General features: G+C 39.8%; 2 protein-coding genes across 4 annotated transcripts in view; one reads left to right on the forward strand and one right to left on the reverse strand.

The window, feature by feature from the left end:
- Positions 1-4,474, reverse strand: part of USP1 (ubiquitin specific peptidase 1) — a 12,865-nt gene extending 8,391 nt beyond the window's left edge. The window contains exons 1-2 of one of the 3 annotated variants that reach the window (XM_019655499.1): positions 3,718-4,474; positions 1,335-1,570 (exon numbers count right to left, since the gene is read on the reverse strand). In XM_019655499.1, coding sequence (XP_019511044.1) covers positions 1,335-1,501 — 167 coding nt within the window. In that variant the 5' untranslated portion in view covers positions 1,502-1,570; positions 3,718-4,474. Of the gene's footprint in view, positions 1-1,334; positions 1,574-3,512; positions 3,686-3,717 lie in introns of those variants that run through there. The other 2 variants (XM_019655500.1, XM_019655501.1) reach the window with 2 other exon arrangements.
- LOC109389717 (endogenous retrovirus group PABLB member 1 Env polyprotein) overlaps positions 4,092-20,824 on the forward strand; it is a 32,669-nt gene continuing 15,936 nt past the window's right edge. Inside the window, exon 1 of the mRNA XM_019655504.1 lies at positions 4,092-4,174. The gene's annotated coding sequence lies outside the window, so the exon portion shown is untranslated. The remainder of the gene's footprint in view (positions 4,175-20,824) is intronic.

Raw genomic sequence — 20,824 nt, forward strand, 5'->3', positions numbered from 1 at the left:
TCGCTGGCGACTCATGGCAGCCCAGCTCCAGGTTGAGCTGTTGTTCAGCATCTTAGCTGTGGAAGGCAGTGTCACTGGGCCTCATATGTGGGATCCGAACTGGGGCCCTCTGGCATCCTAAGCCAGCTCTTAACCATTGCACCACTCGGCTGGCCCCTGTATAGCTTTTGACTCGCCCAAAACTTAACTGCTTATAGCTTATTGCTGACCAGAAGCCTTACCAATAACAAAAACAGTTAATTAACACATACTTTGAATGTTATATGCATTATATACTATATTCTTACAATAAAGTCAGCCAGAAAAAGAAATTATTAAAATCATGGGAAAATACATTTACAGTATTTACTGAAAAACATCAGCATATAAAACCCTGTTGTTCTGGGGTCAACTGTAGTTTAACAATAGAAATTGGGAATAACCAATTATGACAATATTTGGAAAAAGCTGCACTATTTAACAAGTCAAATTCTATTAATAGGAGATAACAGGAAAGAGAGTCTATAAACAATTTACATGGCTGTCCCTCACTTAAAAATGAATTGTTCCAAGTTTATAATTCTATTACCTGACTTTAACAAATGTAGGTCATCGTAGAATTATTTTATAGCTGCTAGCTATTATAATAGCACCTCAAAATCTGTATAGGCATGAATGCTGGTAAACAAAAGGTTCACACACAATCTCCTAAACTGATTATTGGTTAATATTAGGAAATTACACATGAAACCAAATCCACGTTAGTCATAGAGCAGAGTGCCTGTTGACTAGGAAGCAAGGGTAGACTCCAACTTGAGCTACTACTGGTGGAATCAAGTATTACATTTTGTTCTGATTTCTTTTCATTCACTGAAGGATTTGCATCAAAAGCATTTAAGTTTATTTGAAATACAATTTATAATTGTATGCCCCACCGGGTTTGATAATTCGTAACTAGGTATGACTACAAAGTTTAAACATCTGAGGTAGCTGTCAAGTCTTCTGAACCAAAAAAAAAAAAAAAAAATCACCTATTTCTTTACGCTTACATAATGTGTTGTACTACAATCAAGTTTAAATTAAAAAACAATTTTAGTCAATAAGCATTTCTCCAAGTTAGTTGAATTGGCTGAACACAATGTGAATGAATTAGCATTATGGATGTGATGATCCCTGAGAGGAACCACCAGTTTTGCTCTTTCTACTATACTCTACTAGACTTGTAACACGAATGTGGGTTATTTGGGTTTGATTGCCTCTGTGGACTATCAAGTCAGAATGTCTTGAAGTATCAATGACTGCTTCTTCATCGATGTGGAATTTTAGAAGTACAGAAACATACTTAAGATACATACATTTCAGATCCTCTATATTCAGCTTTTTCTTCATTTTCTTGAGAATCTGTGAAATCCAAGGCTCTCTTAGTTTCCTTTTTCTGAAAAAACTTCAAGGAAAGTCTGTTTTTCTTTGATGGACTACCTCTTGAAAGCCCATTACTTTCACTAGGTATGACACCAGGCATTTTCTCTTCAAATCCCAAAAAGTTGACAAGAATTAATTTATACAGGGATGATATAATCACCAATCATATCTGCTAATCACAAAAAAAAAGGTTTCATTAGTTTTTGAAGTTTTCATTAGTTATCAGCTGTAGGTAATAAAATCATCAATTTTGAAAACAAATTTACCAAAGTATAATAGTAATTAGAACTTCATATTTGGAAACCTAATACCTGGAAATAATAGACAGCCAATGTTTTGTTTGCCGTTGTCATTTTTCTCACACAACAAAAAATATCAGATACTGAACTAATATTAGCCTATTAGATTAAGGGTCACATCACAAAATACCCCCATGTTAGTAGACCTAAAGTATTAAGAAGTAAAACCTTAATTTTTATTATAATTTATTAACTCATTCAGAAAATACTGAGCAACTAACCATCTCTATAAAGTAGGAAATGGGAAACAGAAGGATGAATGGGAAATCAAAGGGTGCTGGAAATCAATGAGTCTTCATTCTAAGGCCTTTTCTAATTATATGAATACATGAAATACAGTCTCTTAAAAAGTCTATTTAAAGTATAATTTACATACAAGAAAAGGCATCTGATGTTCAGTTATAACTAAAAACTTGAGTGAAAAGAAAATACATGGAAGTTGATAGTGGTGCACTTGTGTATAAGAAAAATTGCAACACTTCATGTATATAAAATTCTTACACACTAGAAACCACAATATACTGATTTTCCAAACATCTTTTAAACTAGATTTTTTTTTTAGACATAATGCTTTGTGTAGGAAAAAAAGATGATTTGGTTTACCATTTGCAACCTTTCTTCCCAATTTTAAAGAAAAACTGGATTAAAAAACTGACAGTATATTCATTTTACTTTATACATCAGTCCTATTTTTTATTAGGCTATCTGAGGGGAAATTATTTGACTGCAGTTATTACAAGAAATTACTTAGACCCCAAAAAGCTCAACAATGACTTTCAAATATAGATACAGAGTCATACCATGAACTAACAAAATTCACTCAAATTCCATCCTTACTAAGGATTTCGCTAGGTTGCCTCTGACCTGGGAATTCACAACACTGAACTCGGCAGTGAAACCACATTTTTGAGACTCAACTCAGGAATAACTGGAAACTGACCAAAATTTCCCGTTTCCCTCTCCAATTCAATTTACTCTCCTGGTCACTTAATGCTACTGATGAAATGCTATCATGAATGATAAGCCAGCCTGCGCTAAGTTGTAAGGCATCTCTAAGCATTAATAATTCTTGTAAAAGGCTTTTTTTGGGAGCCAATTCTAATAAATGATGGAAACTGGATTATCTAAGAGGCAGAGTAACCGGGTCTATGTAAATAGAAGAAAAACTGATAGGGCAGCTAAAATAACGGATTCCATCAATCCTAATCAATAAACCAACCCTCCTGGCTCCCACAAAGCTATGATTAAACTGAGAATATAACATTTTACCAGGTACTGTATGTGAAGCTATGTCTTGCTTCTTATTAACTGGGGGTTGTTACATAAAAAATGTTTCTCCTGTAGGTCTAAATCATATTTCGCAGAAAACACAGTGAATCGAACATTAAATGTTCTTGAACAAATGACAGCGTAAACACTGTCCCAGTAGTTTTAAGTTCTTTCCTTTATAAAATGACACGGCACAATTACGATTTTTTCACGAAAAATGCAAAACAATTAAGGATAACATCCTCTTCAAAGGTTTAGGACACGTGGCGTTCTAAATACTTACAGAAAAATTAAAAGTTAAACTGTGCGGTAGAATTTAGCAATTACCGACACAGGACAACGTGAGTGAAAACATTTCTTCTCCCTGCCCTGCAGCACTACAAACGCAAAAGAAAGTGAAAGATGACGAGATGGTGCTGAAGTCCGTGTCTGTCAGACACAGCACTGAGCACAGCAGGAGGCTGGCTGGTGGCGTCCTTAGCCCGAACCACAGCTCCGGGCCCGCACGCCCGTGGGGTTGGCCTATTTACTCCCAGTTCGCACCTGCCTTCCTGACTCCCAGCCGCGGCAGGAGGGAGCGCCCCGCCCGATGCTCAAAGGGCTCGGCTGGCAGCTCTGCAAGAACCCAGCACCAATACTGTCCCGGGGTCTGTCTTCCCCCAGGCGCCGACGCGGGTGTCCCACTCGGGAACCGGCCCAACTTGTCTCGGAGACCGGCACTGGCCCCTCCTCCCCAGGCCCTCCGTACCTGGTCATGGCCCAAAGCGAGGTCCGCGGCGGTGACGCCGGCGAGTCCAGCAGGAATAAGTGTGAGTGCGACAGATGAGACCTTGCCCCGAGCCCGCGGAGTCCCCGACCCGTGGAAAAGCTGGTCGGATCGCCCTCCCCGCGAGGGAGTGACCATTCGCTCTCAAGAGCGGGAACCCGGGCCGCCGCTCGGTCCTGCCGTGCGCCGGCACCAGCTACATCCCCGGAGCGGCGCTCGCCCGCGCCTGCCCCGGGTTGGTGAGGAGCGTAAGTAGTCCCGCTGGCGAAGCGCCTGAAACGCTGGGGTCTCTCCCACTCCACCACCGAGGGGAACTTGGCGCGTTTTCCTCAGTCTCAGGACCCCCGTGTTTTAGCCTCCGCCCGCGCCAGCGCCGCGATTGGAGGTGGCGTCCTTCGAAAATGCCGGTTCTAGTCTCCACGGTGCAGAGACGCGAAAGGTAAGAGCCACCTAGCGACCGCCACTCGCCCCCTGGCACGCACGGACTCCGGAACCAGCTGGAACGGTAGTTTCCCCAAGATCCTAACGGGTTCTGCAGTTTCAAACAGCGCAGGCACCGTCACGGGCAGCTCGCGCGGGTCCTTCCTGAGGGCGCGCGCTAGGTGCTAGAGGCCTGGCTGGCGGGCTGGACCTCACACCCCCACCTCCCCCCTTTTTTTTTTTTTTAACCATTCGTGCGCGCGAGTTGAAGGAAAAGCGTACGGGTCGGGAGACGGGACAGAGAGAAGATGGGACGGGCTCCTTCCTGGAGAAGGAGCCGCCGGGTACTCAAATCCACCAATCCGCGATGAACAATCTCCCCGGACCTTGCACCCCCAGCCAAAAGGAGCCAATCAGAAGTACATAGACAAAAGTCACTAAATGGGCGGGGAAAGGAATTCCAGCCAATACCAAGACGAAGAAAGGAGGGCTCCAGCCAATCATGGTTGGATATACAGAGTGTTCCTCAGGAGCTGTTCCCCTCCTTCCACTCTCATTGGCTTTCGAGGGCGCGCTTTCGCGGCCGACTGTTAAATCTCGCTCTGCGTTTTGTGAATCCTCGTCGGTGGGACGAGGGTGCGGTTTCCGGAGTGAGGCCCTCGCAATAAGCCCCGCCCCACTCTTGCGTACTTACTCGGCTGAGTTACCAGGGAGACTAGTTTCGGAAAATGGCTCACCGGTTTGCTAGTTGGTCGGCGCTAGGGTTTTCTTTCCGGAATGGCAGCCTCAGCCCCAAGGCAATCCAATAAAAACATGGGCCGTAAATTCGCAGCGGAATACTGTAGAGTTCAGCCCCTTCACGCCTCGTTTTCTCCTGTTTTCCCCTTCCCGGCCGGAGAGGAAACGAAATAGCATTTTAAGGCCCACCTCTGGCTCGGGGAGCTGCAAGGGTAAAGGCTCAAAGAACGGCGAGGCAGGCCTCACCTGAGTTTTGCTTGTGTGTGTGTTTGTATGCTTATCTTTGTGAGGTGACTTCACAGCTTCACAAAGCAAGTGCTGCAGTTAAGTAGGATAAGTTCAAGCCAAATTGATTTAATCAAGCTTATTTTTAGGTGCTTACTATGTGCCAGGCATTTTTCTAGGCGCTAGGGATACGGCGTGAATGAAATATATTTCCTTCTCTAAAGGAGCTGTACAGTCTAGACAGGGACAGAAATTAACTAAAATGATATGAAATAATAAGATAGGGAAAGTAGATATAAGAATGTGCAGTTTTAGATAGGTTAGACTGGAAAGACCTCAGTTGATACTTGAGCAGAGACCTGAATGAGAGGGGAGGGAGACTTGTAGAAATCAAAGCAACGGATGGTCCAGGCAGAGAGGACAGTTAAGTTAGAAAAGTCTTGAAGCTTCATGTGCTTGGCATTTGGGAAAGAAGCTAGGAGGCCAGGGTGCTTAAAGCACAGTGAGCCTGGGTAAGAAGATTGTGGGAAATAAGATTAGTGACATTGCGGGGCTCTGATTCAGCAGGGTAAGGAGATGGGAGTCATTGGATGGTTTTACGCTGGAGAGTGGAATGATTTGTATAAGTGACTGCTTGTGGTTGGATAGACTGTTGACCTTCAAAAGTGCAAGCAGGAAGGTCAGCTAGGAGGGTATTTCAGTAGCCCAAGGAATGAAGTATAGTAGCTTGGGATAAGGTGGTAGCAATGGAAGAACTAGCAGGATTCAGAACATATTTTCAAGTATAGCCAACAGGATCTCCTAATGGGATGTAAGAAAAAAAGACACCAAAATGACACGGATTTTTTTTTTTTTTAGACCAAAGCAACTAAATAATGGTTCTTGCTAAAGTGGGGAACTTGGGGTCTAGTGGGTTTGGTGGGAGGGGCCATTGTTCTTAGATGTTAAGATTGAGATGCCTATTTCACATACAAATATGTGAAATATTTGATGATGAGCCAGCAGATACCAATTTTGGAGCTCAGTGCAGAATTTAGATCCGGGGATATAAATCTGGGAGTCACCAAGTGGTATTTTAAACCGTGAGACTGGAAGAAATCACCTAGAATGATAATATTTATCCTAAAAAAATCTGCAAGACATTGATGACCCTTTCCCTTGCCAAGCCAGGAATCCTGAATTATGATAACCACCCCTTAATTTACCCACCTTAGAATCAGTAGCTATCCCCAGAAAATCATATTAAGAGGCTTAGAAGCCCTGAATCATTAAATTTATAAAAACACTGTAACATGCACAGTGATCTCTAAACTGCCTATAGAGAAGTTAATACTACTATCACTTGGTAAGACTCAAAACTAGTTTTTTACCATATTTTCAAAGGATTGATGAATCCTATTTGAGCGCTAAAGGAAAAGCATCCAAACTTATTTTGAGGCCAGTAATAATGGTGATGCTCAAGATAGAGAAAGACAAAATTAGAAAATGTAATTACAGGTCAGTCTCTTAGTTTGCCTTTGTGTGCCATGGACTGGATAGTCTCATTCTTTCATACTAGCAAAATCGTTGCTACATTCAAACTACTAGGATGGATAACCAATGCTAATTTCCTATTCTAATTTTCCTAATTCTAGTTTTTCTATCTCAATTGAGATCCTATTGTCTGTAGCCACTCTTCTTCCCGTACAATTTACAGTGTCAGTCAAGGTTCATTTGCAGAGAATAGAATCCATTCCACCTGGTATAAGTGTACCCTTCGTACTTATAGGAAATTGAGTGTTGATTAAATAGATTCTAAGATTAGTTTTTCAGAAATGAGTCCCAAAGTCTTTATAGAATCAGGTCACCGAGGGAGCAGGGACTCTTCTATGGTCAGAAAATGATGATTTCTGAACTACGTTGCTCCTGCAATTGCCTAGGAAACCACCACCATCAGAAAGCCGCTTGTGTTGCCAACTCTAGAACTACACTGTACCCACTGTGATCTATACCAGTATAATACATTGTTCTAAATCCTGCCCATCAAGGCCCACAGAACTAACAAGTGGCTGGATGTTGAGACTTTGCTAATGCTGCTTCAGAAACACCCAACACCTCTCCAACTGTGCTTATCAGTAGCAACAGCGGAAGCCTATGGATGCATATCAGACTTGGTGCATCTCTGGCAATATAATTCATGCAAAAATGTAAAGGGTTTCTGATTGTTTTGCTTTCAGTCCATTCTGTGTGGGAGAAATTACAGCAGCAGTTCTTGCCTAGATAAAGTTTTTAAGCCCAAAAACTTTTATTTTCTGGCTTCCCTGTGCTGAGCAGCTGCCTCATCCTTAATGACAGCTAACTTAGGGGCATCTGAAATGAATTGAATAGGTTGACCACATTCTTAATCCCATCTCTGTCAGTCTAATGTGGCTGAGTGGCAAGCATATTTCCAAGGCTTTTGTTCACAGACACTGTTTCTATGTGCTTTGATTTGGAGGTATAGAAATACTTGGGTTTTTTACAGCCTTTTAAAGCTCCAAATTATGGGACTCTTAATCCACCTAGATTACAGACAGAGTTCCCCTCTTAGCAAAGCTGTATTCCTTTCCATCTCTACCTGCAGATGGGCTAGTTCTGGCCTGAGTTCATTTCCCATAGAACTTTGCTAGAAATGGCAAGAAAAAGCTAGTAAATAACAAGTTTTTAAATTTTTTCAATTTTCTTTCATACTACAAATATAACTGGACAAGGGTTGCCAGTTTTCTGTCTTGCAATATCTGAATCTGCCCAAAGGCTTCCACCCAGCCAACATGATATTTCTTTTAAGATTAAGCAATGTGCAACGTGAATGTATAGCCTTCTGGCCACTAGGCCTATAATTAGTGTTAAGTCATAACGTACTGTAGTTGGGAGGTGCTGTGCCTAATGGAGGTAAAGGACTATTCTCCCAAAGATGATGCAAGACCTACCAGCATGTACCACCAGGAACTTGGGGAGTATGTGTGGCTTTCCACAAATCATAGATGAACATAGCAGAGGCCTCCCAGAATCTGGCTCACTGATTCAAGGGGAATGAATGACATGACCCCACAGCAATGGAGACCAGGTGACAGTGCTGAACTACCAGAAGCCAGGTTACAATTGTTATAACTGTGTGGACCTGACCCACACAGTTACGGAAATGGTTAACAGGACATGATATTCTTAGTGGCAAAATAGATAGGCAACCAACAGAGATCTGATTAGTTCGTGTCCGTAGAAAAAATCAAGAATAGATGACAGGAGGCTAAGGTCTGTCACCCAATAAAATCACAATTCCTTAATCAGTTTCTACACCTGAGCCAGTTTATAGACCTGGAACCCATTGACTGAAGAGGTCCCCAGAAGGAAGGACTCTGCTACATACTTGAACAAGTGTAAATGGTAATGATTTCCCTAGTCCATCCCCAAAGTAACTTTGGTCATTTACTTGGGTAATTGTACATTGAGGAAATGGGAATACCCAGGCATACTGCTAGACACAGGGTCTAAATTGACATTGATATCCAGAGATCAGAAGTGTCATCAAGGCCCTCTGTTACAGTGAGGACATAGGCCAGTTAATAAGTGGGGTCATGGCAAAGCCACGCTCAGAGTAGGACCATTGGGTCTGTGGCCCACCTAATGGTCATTTCCCCAGTCCCCAAATGTATAATGGGATTGACCTATTAGGCACCTGGTAGAAACTCACTGGGACCTTTGCCTGTGGAGTAAAAGCTATTATGGTGGGGAAGGCCAAGTGGAAGCCTCTGAAATTGCCTCCCCTCCCCAGCCAAACATGACACAGGAAATCAAAACAATATTGTATATTAGGAGAGGATGGCAGAAATTAGTGCCACTCTTATGCATTTAAAAAGGTATAGAGTGCTGATTCTCATCGTATCTCCATTTAAATCATGTATGTCCCTGCAAAACATAGATGGACCCTGAAGGATGACAGTAGATTATGGCAAGCTCACCAATTAGTAAGCCTGATGGCAGCTGCTGTGCCAGATGTGGTATATTTGCTAGAACAGATTAATACAGCTTCGGGTACTTGATACACATCATTAATTTAGTGGATGCATTCTTTTCTAGTCTTAAGAAAGGATCAGAAACAGTTGGCATTCCCATGAAACAGACAAAAGTACACATTTACAGTTTGGCCCAGGGCGATGTTAACATTCCTGCCCTCTGTCATAAAATAGTTTGAAGACATCTGGACCTTCTGGACACCCTGCAGAACATCATGTTCATCTATAACGTCAATGACATCCAGCTGATTGGGCAGGATAAGTAAATTGTAACTGTACAAAGACAAAGAACTAACAGTGTACATGCAAGGTGAAAGAGCAAAGAAGTGTGCGCAAGAAAGCTAAATCCTTATCTTCTCTATTGGGAAGTCAATATAGAATGGCTAAGTGAAACACCAAGTATAATAGAAATATGAACATGCTATTTAGATATGTGAAGGTAAATACCAAAGAATCAGCTAAAATTGTAAGTGATGAGGGAATGGGAAGTCTTGTTGGAACCATTTAACTCTTTTTCTTAAAGATTTTTTTTTTTAAATTGGGGAATTGGGGGAGGGGAACAGACAAGTTGCTGGGGTTTTTTGGTTCTTCAGTCTAGTTGTGGAGGACGTCGCTTCACTGGCCTGTGTTGGTATTATGATCATTGCGCTCTTCCCAGCTGAGGCAGTCACTCGCTGGCCATTGTACCGCTGCTCATGAACGAAAGCTCACACCAGCTGCCAGCCAGCCCCACTGCAGCCTCCGCAGTCACTGGTGACTCACAGCAGCCCAGCTCCAGGTCGAGCTGTTGTTCACCATCTTAGCTGTAGAGGGTGCAGCATCACTGGCCCTCATGTGGAATCCGAACCGCGGCCCTGCTGCTCAGAGCTGGCATCCCAAGCCAACTCTTAACCAATGTGCCACTTGGCCAGCCCCATTTAACTCTTAATCATGTACATGTATCACTTTGAAAAAAGCAACAACAAAAAAAAATTTTTTAAGCACTGTAAATTAATTGTTTTCTGATTTCATCTCCTGGGAAAGGTCTGAGCAAAGAGGCTCAACAGAAATAGGATTATTTGGGATTGGGTGACAATTCTGACTCTCACTTTCTGGGTGCAAGTTAAAGGCAGGCCTTTATGTATGTGAACCCTTGACCTTTGTCCAGCATCTTTAGTAACTACAAAGGCAACCCATCTTAAAACATCTGGTAAAATCACTGTCTATTAATTAAATTTAAATAAAAAGATTATTTTCACAAATTAAAGTCTGTGTTTAGAAGGTAAAATCCACTTGGCTTCAGGATTTTAAATTTCACAATCTCAAGCCCCGCGGTCAGGTGGGAGGACCTCCCATGCCTGTGAAAGGAATGCCTTTCCCCACTTCCTTAATGTTTGGTGTTAATTTAGTAGATGAATGTCCGGTAAGTGGGTGGGTTCTGAGGAGGTAGCAGGAAGTCTCAAGAGACTATTTATATTTCACAGGAAGAGAGTCTTGTCTTTCACATGCCATTAAGATTCTTATTCTTTGTATGTTTAACCCATCCTGAAAAAGAGATCTACAATTAAACTTCAACAACAATATTTTTTTCTTCTCTGAATAAAATTTACTTTAAGTATTAAGTATTTGAATAGAAAATAAATTTCTATTCTTTTTTTTTTTGAGTATCATTATGGACTCATGGCTTTTTACATTCTTAACTTGTTTAAAGTTAATTTTATTTCTTTTTTGAAGCAAAAATGGTCACAATTTAACCTGTGGGGACGCCTTTTTAGTTGGTGTCTAGCTTCTCTCAACATTTTGAAACCATCCTTACCTCCTGATAATTCCAGGTCCATCTTTCAAAGTATTTTCTTACTAACTTGAATACACCATATAACATTTTCTTTACCATGTTATATATTCAAATGACAATATTATTAAAAGTTCATAATTTTTAATTAAAAAATAAATTTTATTTAAGTCATAAGATACTATTTATATTACTTTACCATTTATTTCATTGTGGGGTTTGAAAGAACTCAGGTATTTATCAATCAGACAAAAACACAGTTCGCTCTAACAGGGAGATTACGTGCTAATAATTGGTACATGCTTGCACACTGAACCTCTTTCAGTCCAGTTATCTTGGAATTAGATCTTTGTGTAGGCCTTGGTATGGAACCACCCCCAAAACTTCACGGCCTAAAACAATTTCTTATTCCTCACAATTCTATGACCTAGCCACGTGGTTCTTCTGCTGGTCTCCCTTAGCTTTCTCTGGGCTGCACTCAGCTGGCAGGTCCACTGGGGGCTGGGCTCAGCTGGAGATGGCAGGACGTCCCTCTCCCTGTGGTCGCACCTCCTCAAGGACGCTACATGGGACTTCTCCACAAAATGACTATAGCAGTGTTCCAAGAACACAAGACCCAGTGTGCAAGTATGTACCAAGCCTCTGCCTGTATTACACTCCCTTTGCCCAAAGTGAATCCCATGGCCAAGCCCAAAGTCAATGTGGTAGGGGACTTCAAAGGGCATGGCTATGGGTATGTGTAGGGCCAGGGTGGAGGGTGCTGAGTCTGATTCTGGGGTCATTAAAGCTACTCTAGTCTTCCTTGAATATTACCTTAACAAAGTATTAGTCCTACAACTCAGGGATGTATAAAACAGATGACCTAATATTAACACACAATTTTATATGAGATTTGACCAAAATATCCCCTTAGCTATATAGTTAGTTTATATATACAAATGTATATTTTCTAGCTTCATTTTAAATCTTTTATCCAAAGCAGTTCACTGTTGAGCTCTAATTTTTTACCTTTAAAAAGTCTTAAAGTTATATATATATATGTATGTGTGTATATATGTATATATATATATAAAATTTACTTCATCTATAGCCCCCAAAGACACTTAAGAATTTTTAAAGCAATTAATATTAAAATATAATAAAATTAATATTACAATTAAGAATTATCACAAATATCACAGTTTAAAAATGGCAATACAATTTTTAAAAATGCTTTCTATAGGTTTGTATTTTATATTTTCATCTGTGATTTATAAGAACTAATTTATAAGAGAGTGGGTATATGGATTATGTTACATTTCAACTGTACTATGTTTACCTTACACTCATACTTCTTTCAATATAGTCATAAAATATTTTAGCTACCTCAACTTTCGGAAAAGATTTTGAATCTTTCCAAGGAATAAACTATGTTTGTATTACCAAGCTTATATTTTGTAGTATCTACACTTTCCCCTTCAGATGTGAACCATAAAGTCACATTTTAAAAATTAAACTTTAGGGGCCAGCCAGGTGGCACAGTTGGTTAGAGTGTGAGCTCTGAGCAACAGGGTCACCGGTTCAATTTCCACATGGGCCAGTAAGCTGCGCCTGAGCTGCGCCTGAGCTGAGCTGCCATTGAGCTGCAGCTGAGCTACCAGATGGCTCAGCTGGTGAGAGCGTGTGCTCTTAACAACAAGATTGTCGGTTTGACTCCCATATAGGATGGTGGGCTGTGCCCCCACCACAACTAGATTGAAAGTGGCGACTGGACTTGGAGCTTAGCTGCACCCTCCACAACTAAGATTGAAGGACAACAACTTGACGTGGAGCTGATGGGTACTGGAAAAACACAACGTTCCCTTCCCAATTCCCCAACACTGTTCCCCTCCCCAATTCCCCAATAAAAATCTTTAAAAAAATAATTAAAGTTTACTTTAAAAAACAATTTTACCAGTAAATTATCTTTTTAATTTCACATATTAACATTAAGTAAGGCAATTTCCACAATAAGAAATGTTAACATTCCTAGATTACTTATATATATTATTACCTTAAACTTAAGCATTTAATATAAAAGCTCTAAGATTTGGAATTATAAAATTGATACAAAAAACAAAAACCAGAACTCATACATGATTTTTCCTCCCTTCCGAAAAAGGAAAAAGAATGACTTACCGTATTTTGCCATGTATAATGAGCTCCCTTGTATAATGTGCACCCACGTTTTTGGCCCAAACTTTCAGGGAAAGAAAACCTTTTGTTTTAATTTTTTAATTCAAATTTTTATTTGTTTACACTTAGGTACTTGTTTTTTGTATTATAAAGGAATTTTATCATTTATTTTTTAACATATTATGGTGCAAGAAATTTTATGTAACAAATAATAACAAAACACAAGAACAAATACAAGAAATTTTATGTACTGGTAACAAATTTACTATATTTATGCATCATAGAAGGCCAAGAACTCTTTGTTGTTGCAAGTCTGTCATAAGTTCAACAGAACTGATTATTGTATTCCAGGGTATTATTTTGCATACAGATATCATTATTGATTTCTGGTTACACTTTTAACTCATAAGTATAAATAAAAGAATTAAAAACATTTAGATAGATATGGATTAGTACTACCCATGTATAATGTGCATCCTTATTTTTCACTCAAAAATTTGGGCAAAAAAAAAGTGCACTTTATACATGGCAAAATACGGTAGCTTCCCTATTATCAGACCAGAAATCATGGTCTATGGAATCAAGATTTAAAGTGACACATTTTTTTCTCTTAGGTATGGTGTAACCATGTGTTTGCTACCAGATGTGTAGGTATGTGTGTGTGTATGTGTGTAGGCATTTTATTATTACTATGCCTTAACAATTTTTTGTACGTATGCTTCCATTTTTCTGAAACACGGAAGTTTTTTTTCCTCCTGTAAGGTTATGCTAAAAACAAAATTATTAGTTAAAATAATTTAATTCATAACACTTTAGCTTTATTGATTTCTTACAATATATAGCAATACCAATAACAGTTATGTTTTTATTATAGTTTGCATACAAATCATGCTTATGCATATTCATTCTTACGAACAGACACTTCAAAATAATTTGTTTTTATACCTTTTGCTAATAGAAGATTTGTGTTTTCAATTAAGGATTTTATTTGGTTGCTTTTAAGGAACATTTTGTAAATATTCATTTTTGAGATCTTGAGACATCTAAATACCTCTTAAAAACTCAGAAATCCTATGCTGGTATCTTTCTTCTTGAATAAACTTACTTCCTTGCTCACCTCAAAAAAAAACAACACAAAAAAAAACCCTCAATTAGTTTGCAAAACATTTGCACAAATTCCCTAGCTTTTGGGGCATCATGCTCTTTCAATTCTTTGTCTTTAAAACTAAACAACTTATTGCATTAAAACTTCCTCATAAGTATCATTTTTAAAAATGTTCCCTCATTTTGAATGATAAAATCTATAATAATTTATGCCATCCCTGTCACTCTCTTGTCTTTTAGTCAATGGGATATAAGAAGCAGGTTGGCTGAAACCCAGTTTGGCTGAAGAACTTTGAGCTGGCCTTTCAGATTTTTGAAATCTTCCCAGAGGGGCTTTCTACAAGTGCTCCATTGTTTCCTCATACATTAAAGTCTACTCCACTGGGATCTCTTGTAGTGTCCTGCTTCTTTGAGTTTCAAGTGCATCCTTCAAATAGCAACATCATGTCCCAAATTATCCAAAGTACACCGATTTCCAACATTTGTAAATTAGCATTTATGTATACATTAAGTATGTTAATGGACTTGTCCTTGGAACTACCCTTTATCTCAGTTCTCGTAAGAAAAAAACACCCTTGGACTACTCAGCCTTGGTTTACACAGGGTATTTCCTCAATTGCTACAGGAGAGCAGCATATTCAAACTGAGACTATTCTTACCACAATACTTTTTCAGTGTAAAGGCCAAAGCTTCTAAATCTTCATTTTCAAAGACTTCTTGGAAAAGGGCAGCCAAGATGTCTGACACGTGCACCTGTGGGAAAATTCAGGCATGTTGCTTTACTGAGTCTTGAATTCTGAACCTATTGTCTCATCATCTTCATATAATCAGAAGTGGCTATATCTCAATTCATACAGGGAGACTCGCTCATTGATATTGCATTTTTCCTTAAGTGTAAACACCATTTTTTACACTCTTCTTACCTAAGAGTAAGTCTGAACTATTTGTCAGTGAAAGGCATCATCCCACACCAGAGTTAGGCTGTCAGGCTATTCTCCATGGGAGAGCCCCAAGAGTGATTTCAAAGGCCCATCCAACTATCATCTCTTAAACAAAGTAACTCCAAGTCAAGGGACCACAGGTTGTTGAAATAAATCAGGCCTCACACTGCTTGTTAATATCTTCTGGACAATATTTTAATTTGGCCAATTTCAACAATTGCTAGGGAGAGAATGGAAAAGATTAGAACTGAGAATATCTGCATAATCAAAACTGTTCCTTATTCCTAGAGACAAGACAGACACATTTTTATAGTGGAAGAGTCACATAAAGATGCCAGCATCATGGTGGAGTGAGAAGACTCCTTTGTTCCTCCTCTTAAATTGACAAGTCAGACAACTATAACACAATAAAGGATCCCCTGCTCAACACGCAAACACACTTAAAAGATCCACGCATTGGAACTTCTGAAGATGGGCATATTGGCACAAATAGGGGACGCTGGATGGGGGAAGGACAGGGGTGGTGGCAGCAGATGCAGTGTGGTGCCCACCTTGGCTCCAATGAGTGGTAGAAGTGGAGAAGCTGGTCTGCAGCCCTCACATTATGACCCGGAGTGTAAGAGGGGAAGAAACAGTGTTTCCCCAGGAAAAGGCATCATCCTCATCATCCTTTCGTCTCTCCCTATCTTGACATACCCCAGTAGAAGTGGCTAGGAAGCCTTAAATAATTACAACAATGTTGACAGCCATTGCTGGTAGATGGGGGGAGCCACAGATTGTGAACCTGCCTCCCTTGCCCTGCCACCCATCCTGAGAGACAGGTAGAAAATGCTGAGATGCCTTAAACAGGACAGAGGAGTCAAAAACCATTACTAGCAGGGGTGGAACTTTGAAATCATGAACTTATTCCCTGTCCCGGTAGAGCCTGGTAGAGGCAGTAGAGACATCTCCAAAAAACACAGGAGGGCCAGCTAACAGTAAAAAAAAAATAAAAATAACAGCACTGGAAGCTTGCAAAACAAGTTCTCCCCCACATTCCCCCACCACAGTGGTGGTGCCCCATAACCGAGGTGAGCTGGCCACAGAGGGAACACCCACCATTGCAATAGGTACTCCTTGACTAAAATGAAGCCACTCCATCATGATCGCAGGGGGCACAAATAGTGCAATTAAGAGAAAACAAAAACTTATGCTATAACACTATCTACTGGAAAACAAAAGAAAGTATCCTACCTATCAACTTGCTGAATTCTTGAGAGCAAAACAGTAAAGAAGAAAAGAGTTTACTACCCCAAGTGCTTAGAAAGAGAAACAATCCCTCAAATACCAGGAACACCCAAGGTAACATGGAAGCACAAAAAGAAAATAAAAAGTCCCCAGAAACCAAACTCAAAGTCATCAAAGACTGTGACTTAAATGACAGAGAATTTAAGATTGCAGTTATGAGGAAGCTCAACGAGATACAAGAGAACTCATAAAGACAGCTCAATGAGCTCAGGAAGAAAATTAATGCACAAACGGCGTATGTTACCAAAGAGATTGAAACTATAAAAAAGAACCAAACAGAAATTGTGGAGCTACAGAACTCAACAACTGAGATGAGGAATGCATTAGAGAACATTGGAAATTGAGCAGGAGAAATGAAAGAGAGAGTTAGTGAACTCAAAGATAGGCACCTAGAAATGACTCAGGAAGAAGAAGGGGGAGAACTGAGAGTTGGAGGAGGAGGAGGAGGAGGAGGAGGAGGAGGAGGAGGAGGAGTTAAAGAAGGAGAAGAAGAAGGATTCTATGATAACTATCTGCTTCCATTAGAAAGAGCAACATAAGGATAATGTGTATGCCAGAAGAAGAGAGGGAGAAAGGCACAGTGAGCCTGCTCAAAGAAATAACGGCTGAGACCTTCCTAAGCCTATGAAAAGAACTGAACTTTAGAATAAAGAAAGCTAACAGAATACCAAATTATATCAACACAAAAAGACCTTCTCCAAGACACATTTTATTCAAACTGTCAAAAATTAATGACAAGGAAAGAATTCTCAAGGCAGCAACAGAAAAAAAGACAGTAACCTACAAAGGAAACCCCATTAGATTATCATCAGATTTTTTTCAGTAGAAACATTATAAGTGAGGAAAGAGTGGAAGAAAATATTCAAAATACTGAAAGAGAGGAACCATCAGTCACAGATAATATTGTATATTCAGCAAAGTTATGTGAGATATGAAGGAGAAATAAAAACTTTCTCAGACAAACAAAAGCTGAGAGAGTTTACCACCATAGGACCGGGGTTATAAGAATTGTTGAAAGGAGCTCGTCTACCAGAAACAAAAGTACAAAAGTATACAAAACTTTGAGTAAGATGATTAACGTTCAGACAGAAGCAGGAAATTGCAACTGTTCTTCAGAATAGGATATTAAAAACTTAATTATAACGAAGTTTAAGGGGTGAAAAAGGCATTAAAAATAACTGTAACTATTGCAATTTGGTAATGAATGTACAACATAAAATGAGAATTTGTGACAACAAAATCATAAAAGGGGAGGAAGAAAAGAAACGACGTGTACAGGTGAATGGAGATAAGAAGCAATCAGAAGAAAAAGGAACTATTGTATGTATGAGACATTTTACACAAATCAAAACCACAAAACAAAAATCCAGAGCTAAGACATGAAATGTAAAAAAAAAAGAGGAAACAGAAAAAAATCATAGAAAACCACCAGACTAAAATAGCAGAAAGAATCACAAAGGAAAAGAAATAACGGAGACACAGAGCAACCAGAAAACAAGAGATAAAATGGTTCTAGTAAATCCTCATATATCAATAATCAACCTAAATGTAAGTGGACTGAGTCCACTAATCAAAAAGCACAGGGGCCGACCAAGTGGCTCAATTGGTTAAGAGTTGGCTAAGAGCGTGAGCTTTGAGCAACAGGGCTGCCAGTTTGATTCTCACATGGGCCAGTGACGCTGCACCTGAGCTGAGCTGTCGCTGAACTGCCAACAGGTGGCAGGCTGGCTCAGCTGGTGTAACAACAAGATTGCCTGTTCAATGGTGGGCTATGCCCACCCACAACTAAGACTGAACTCGGCACCTTGAGCTGAGCTGCCCCCCGGATGGCTGAGTGGATAGAGCATGCGTTCTCAACAACAAGGCTGCTGGTTCGACTCCTGCATGGGATGGTGGCTGTGCCCACCCGCAACTAAGATTAAACACAGCACCTTGAGCTTAGAGGCCATGAGCTGCCGAGGGGAAGCCAGATGGCAACTGGCGCCCTCCACAACGAAGATTGAAGAACAACAACTTGGCTGGTCCCCTTCCCCAATTCCCCAACACTGTTCCCTTCCCCCTATTCCCCCAATAAAATATTTTTTAAAAGCAAAAACAAAACACAGTAGCAGGACAGATTAAAAAATAAGACCCAACTATATATTGCCTGCAAGACACTCATCTCAGCCATGCCCTCCACAACTAGATTGAAAACAACAACTTGAGCTGAGCTGCCGGTAGGCAGCCGGATGGCTCAGTTGGTTAGAGTGCATGCTCTCAACAAGGTTGCTGGTTCGACTCCCACATGGGATGGATGGTGCGCCACCCCCTGCCCCCGCAACTAGATTGAAAAAATGGCGACTGAACTTGGAGCTGAGCTGTGCCCTCCACAACTAAGATTGAAGTTCAACAACTTGACTTGGAACTAATGGGTCCTGGGGAAAACACACTGTTCCCCAATAAAGTTTAAAAAAAAAAGAAGAAGAAGAATGTTCCATGTGCACATGAGAAGAATGTTTATTTTGTTATTTGGGGATGGAACATTCTATAAATATCAGTTGAAGCATTTGTTTGAGGAGCTCAAGTAGATTATTGCATGTAGCCATAGTTAATTAGTTTTCACTGTCTTGAAGTATTGTATTGTGTGACTAGGGTGCAACTTATCCATTCTCCTGTCAATGAGCATTTGAATTCTTTCCAGTTTTTTTCCTGTTATAACATATATCCATATATATCATCTGGTGGACATGTGCAGTTATTTCTCCGTGGTATCTGTTAACTTTACCAGATGATGCCAAGCTGTTTTCCAAAGTGTTTGTACCAGTTTACACTCGCACAAACAATGTACAAGAATTTCCGGTCCTTTTCATCTTCAGCAACACCTGATATTGTCAAATTTATTTTTCCTTTAAATAGAACATATAAAACAGTAACTTACTGTGGTTTTATTTTGTATTTTTCTAATGACTAAAGAAGCTAAGATCTTTTCATGTGCTTATTTGCCATTTGAATATTTTATTTAATGATCTTCTTGTTCAAGTGTGTGTCCATTTAAAAAAAAAAAAAACCTAGCCTGTTTTTCTTACTATTGTGTTGTAAGACTTCTTTTTATCTTCTGGATACAAGTCTTCATCAGATATATTTTGCAAATATTTCTTCGTCTGTGGCTTCCCATTTTATTTTCTTAATAATGTCTTTTGAAAAATATAAATTTTAAATTTTGATGAATTCCAATTTATCATTTTTTTCTTTATGGTTCATACTTTTAGTGTTGTAACTAAAGAAATCTTTGCCTAACCTAAGGTAAAGTGATTTTCTCCTATGTTTTCTTCTAGAGATTTTATAGTTTTAGCTCTTATATTTAGTTTTATTTTAATTTTTGTATGTTGTGTGAGATAACAGTTGAGGTTATTTAGTTTCACATATAGATATTCCAGCATCATTTTTTTAAAAGACTAGCATTTCTTCTTTGAATTAACCTGGCACCTGGTTATCCAATTATATATACATAATGGGCTCCATTTCTCCATTAGTAGATTCTATTAATATACACCTGTCCTTATAATACTACACTATCTTGATTACTGTAGCTTTGTAATGAGTCTTATAAACAAGCAGAGTCAGTCCCATGACATATTTTTCTACAAAATTATCTTAACTCTTCCAGAGGTGTTTTGCATTTCCATGTAAATTTAAATTCAGCTTTTTAATTTATAAAAACACAAAAAACACATGTGAGACTTACTTTTAACTCGTTTTATGTTTTGTTTTGTTTTGTTTGAATGAATTTTCCTAATTTTAAATGGTCAAATTTACTAGTCTTTTTCTTTGCTTTAAAGATTTTTTAAAAAATATAGCTAACATACAATATTAGTTTCAGGGATACACCATAGTTATTTAAGCCAAGGATATCTGCCACCAGTGCCAGGCCTGGGGTAACTCTGCAAACAGCCAAGACACCCCAAGGCTGCTGCCACCTGCCAGCTCTCTTAATGTTCAGCCACTGATAAAGCCTCTTGTGGTATGTGAATTGGGTGAGGCAGGGTCTCAAGTAGTCACTAGAATGGGAAGAATTGTGGTCACTAGGTTAATGTGGACTCTGGTTTGGTCCTGGAATGACTCAGCAAAAGTCCCAGAGCACACCAAAGGCAGTCGTTGCCTGCCTGGGGCCCATGGACTTGAATAGTTTTACAAGAAAGAGTGTAATGTGGGGGGGCTGGCTTCCTCTGGCTGAGCAAGAGTTTGGTGGGGTGAGGTCCCAGCTGAATCAACAGGGCAAAGCAGCAGAGCTCATCAGAGCAATCAGATTCAGATTTGGCCTGTGGGGATGGGCTCAACATAGGGAAGATGGCACCCACCTGCTATATGCATGGGAGGAGAATTCCTCACACGGAAAATGCTGACTGTCCTCCAGTCCTCCCCCTGCAGCCACACAGCTC

The sequence above is a fragment of the Hipposideros armiger genome, unplaced genomic scaffold, assembly GCF_001890085.2.
Source record: "Hipposideros armiger isolate ML-2016 unplaced genomic scaffold, ASM189008v1 scaffold_240, whole genome shotgun sequence".
Classification (NCBI taxonomy): Eukaryota; Metazoa; Chordata; class Mammalia; order Chiroptera; family Hipposideridae; genus Hipposideros; species Hipposideros armiger.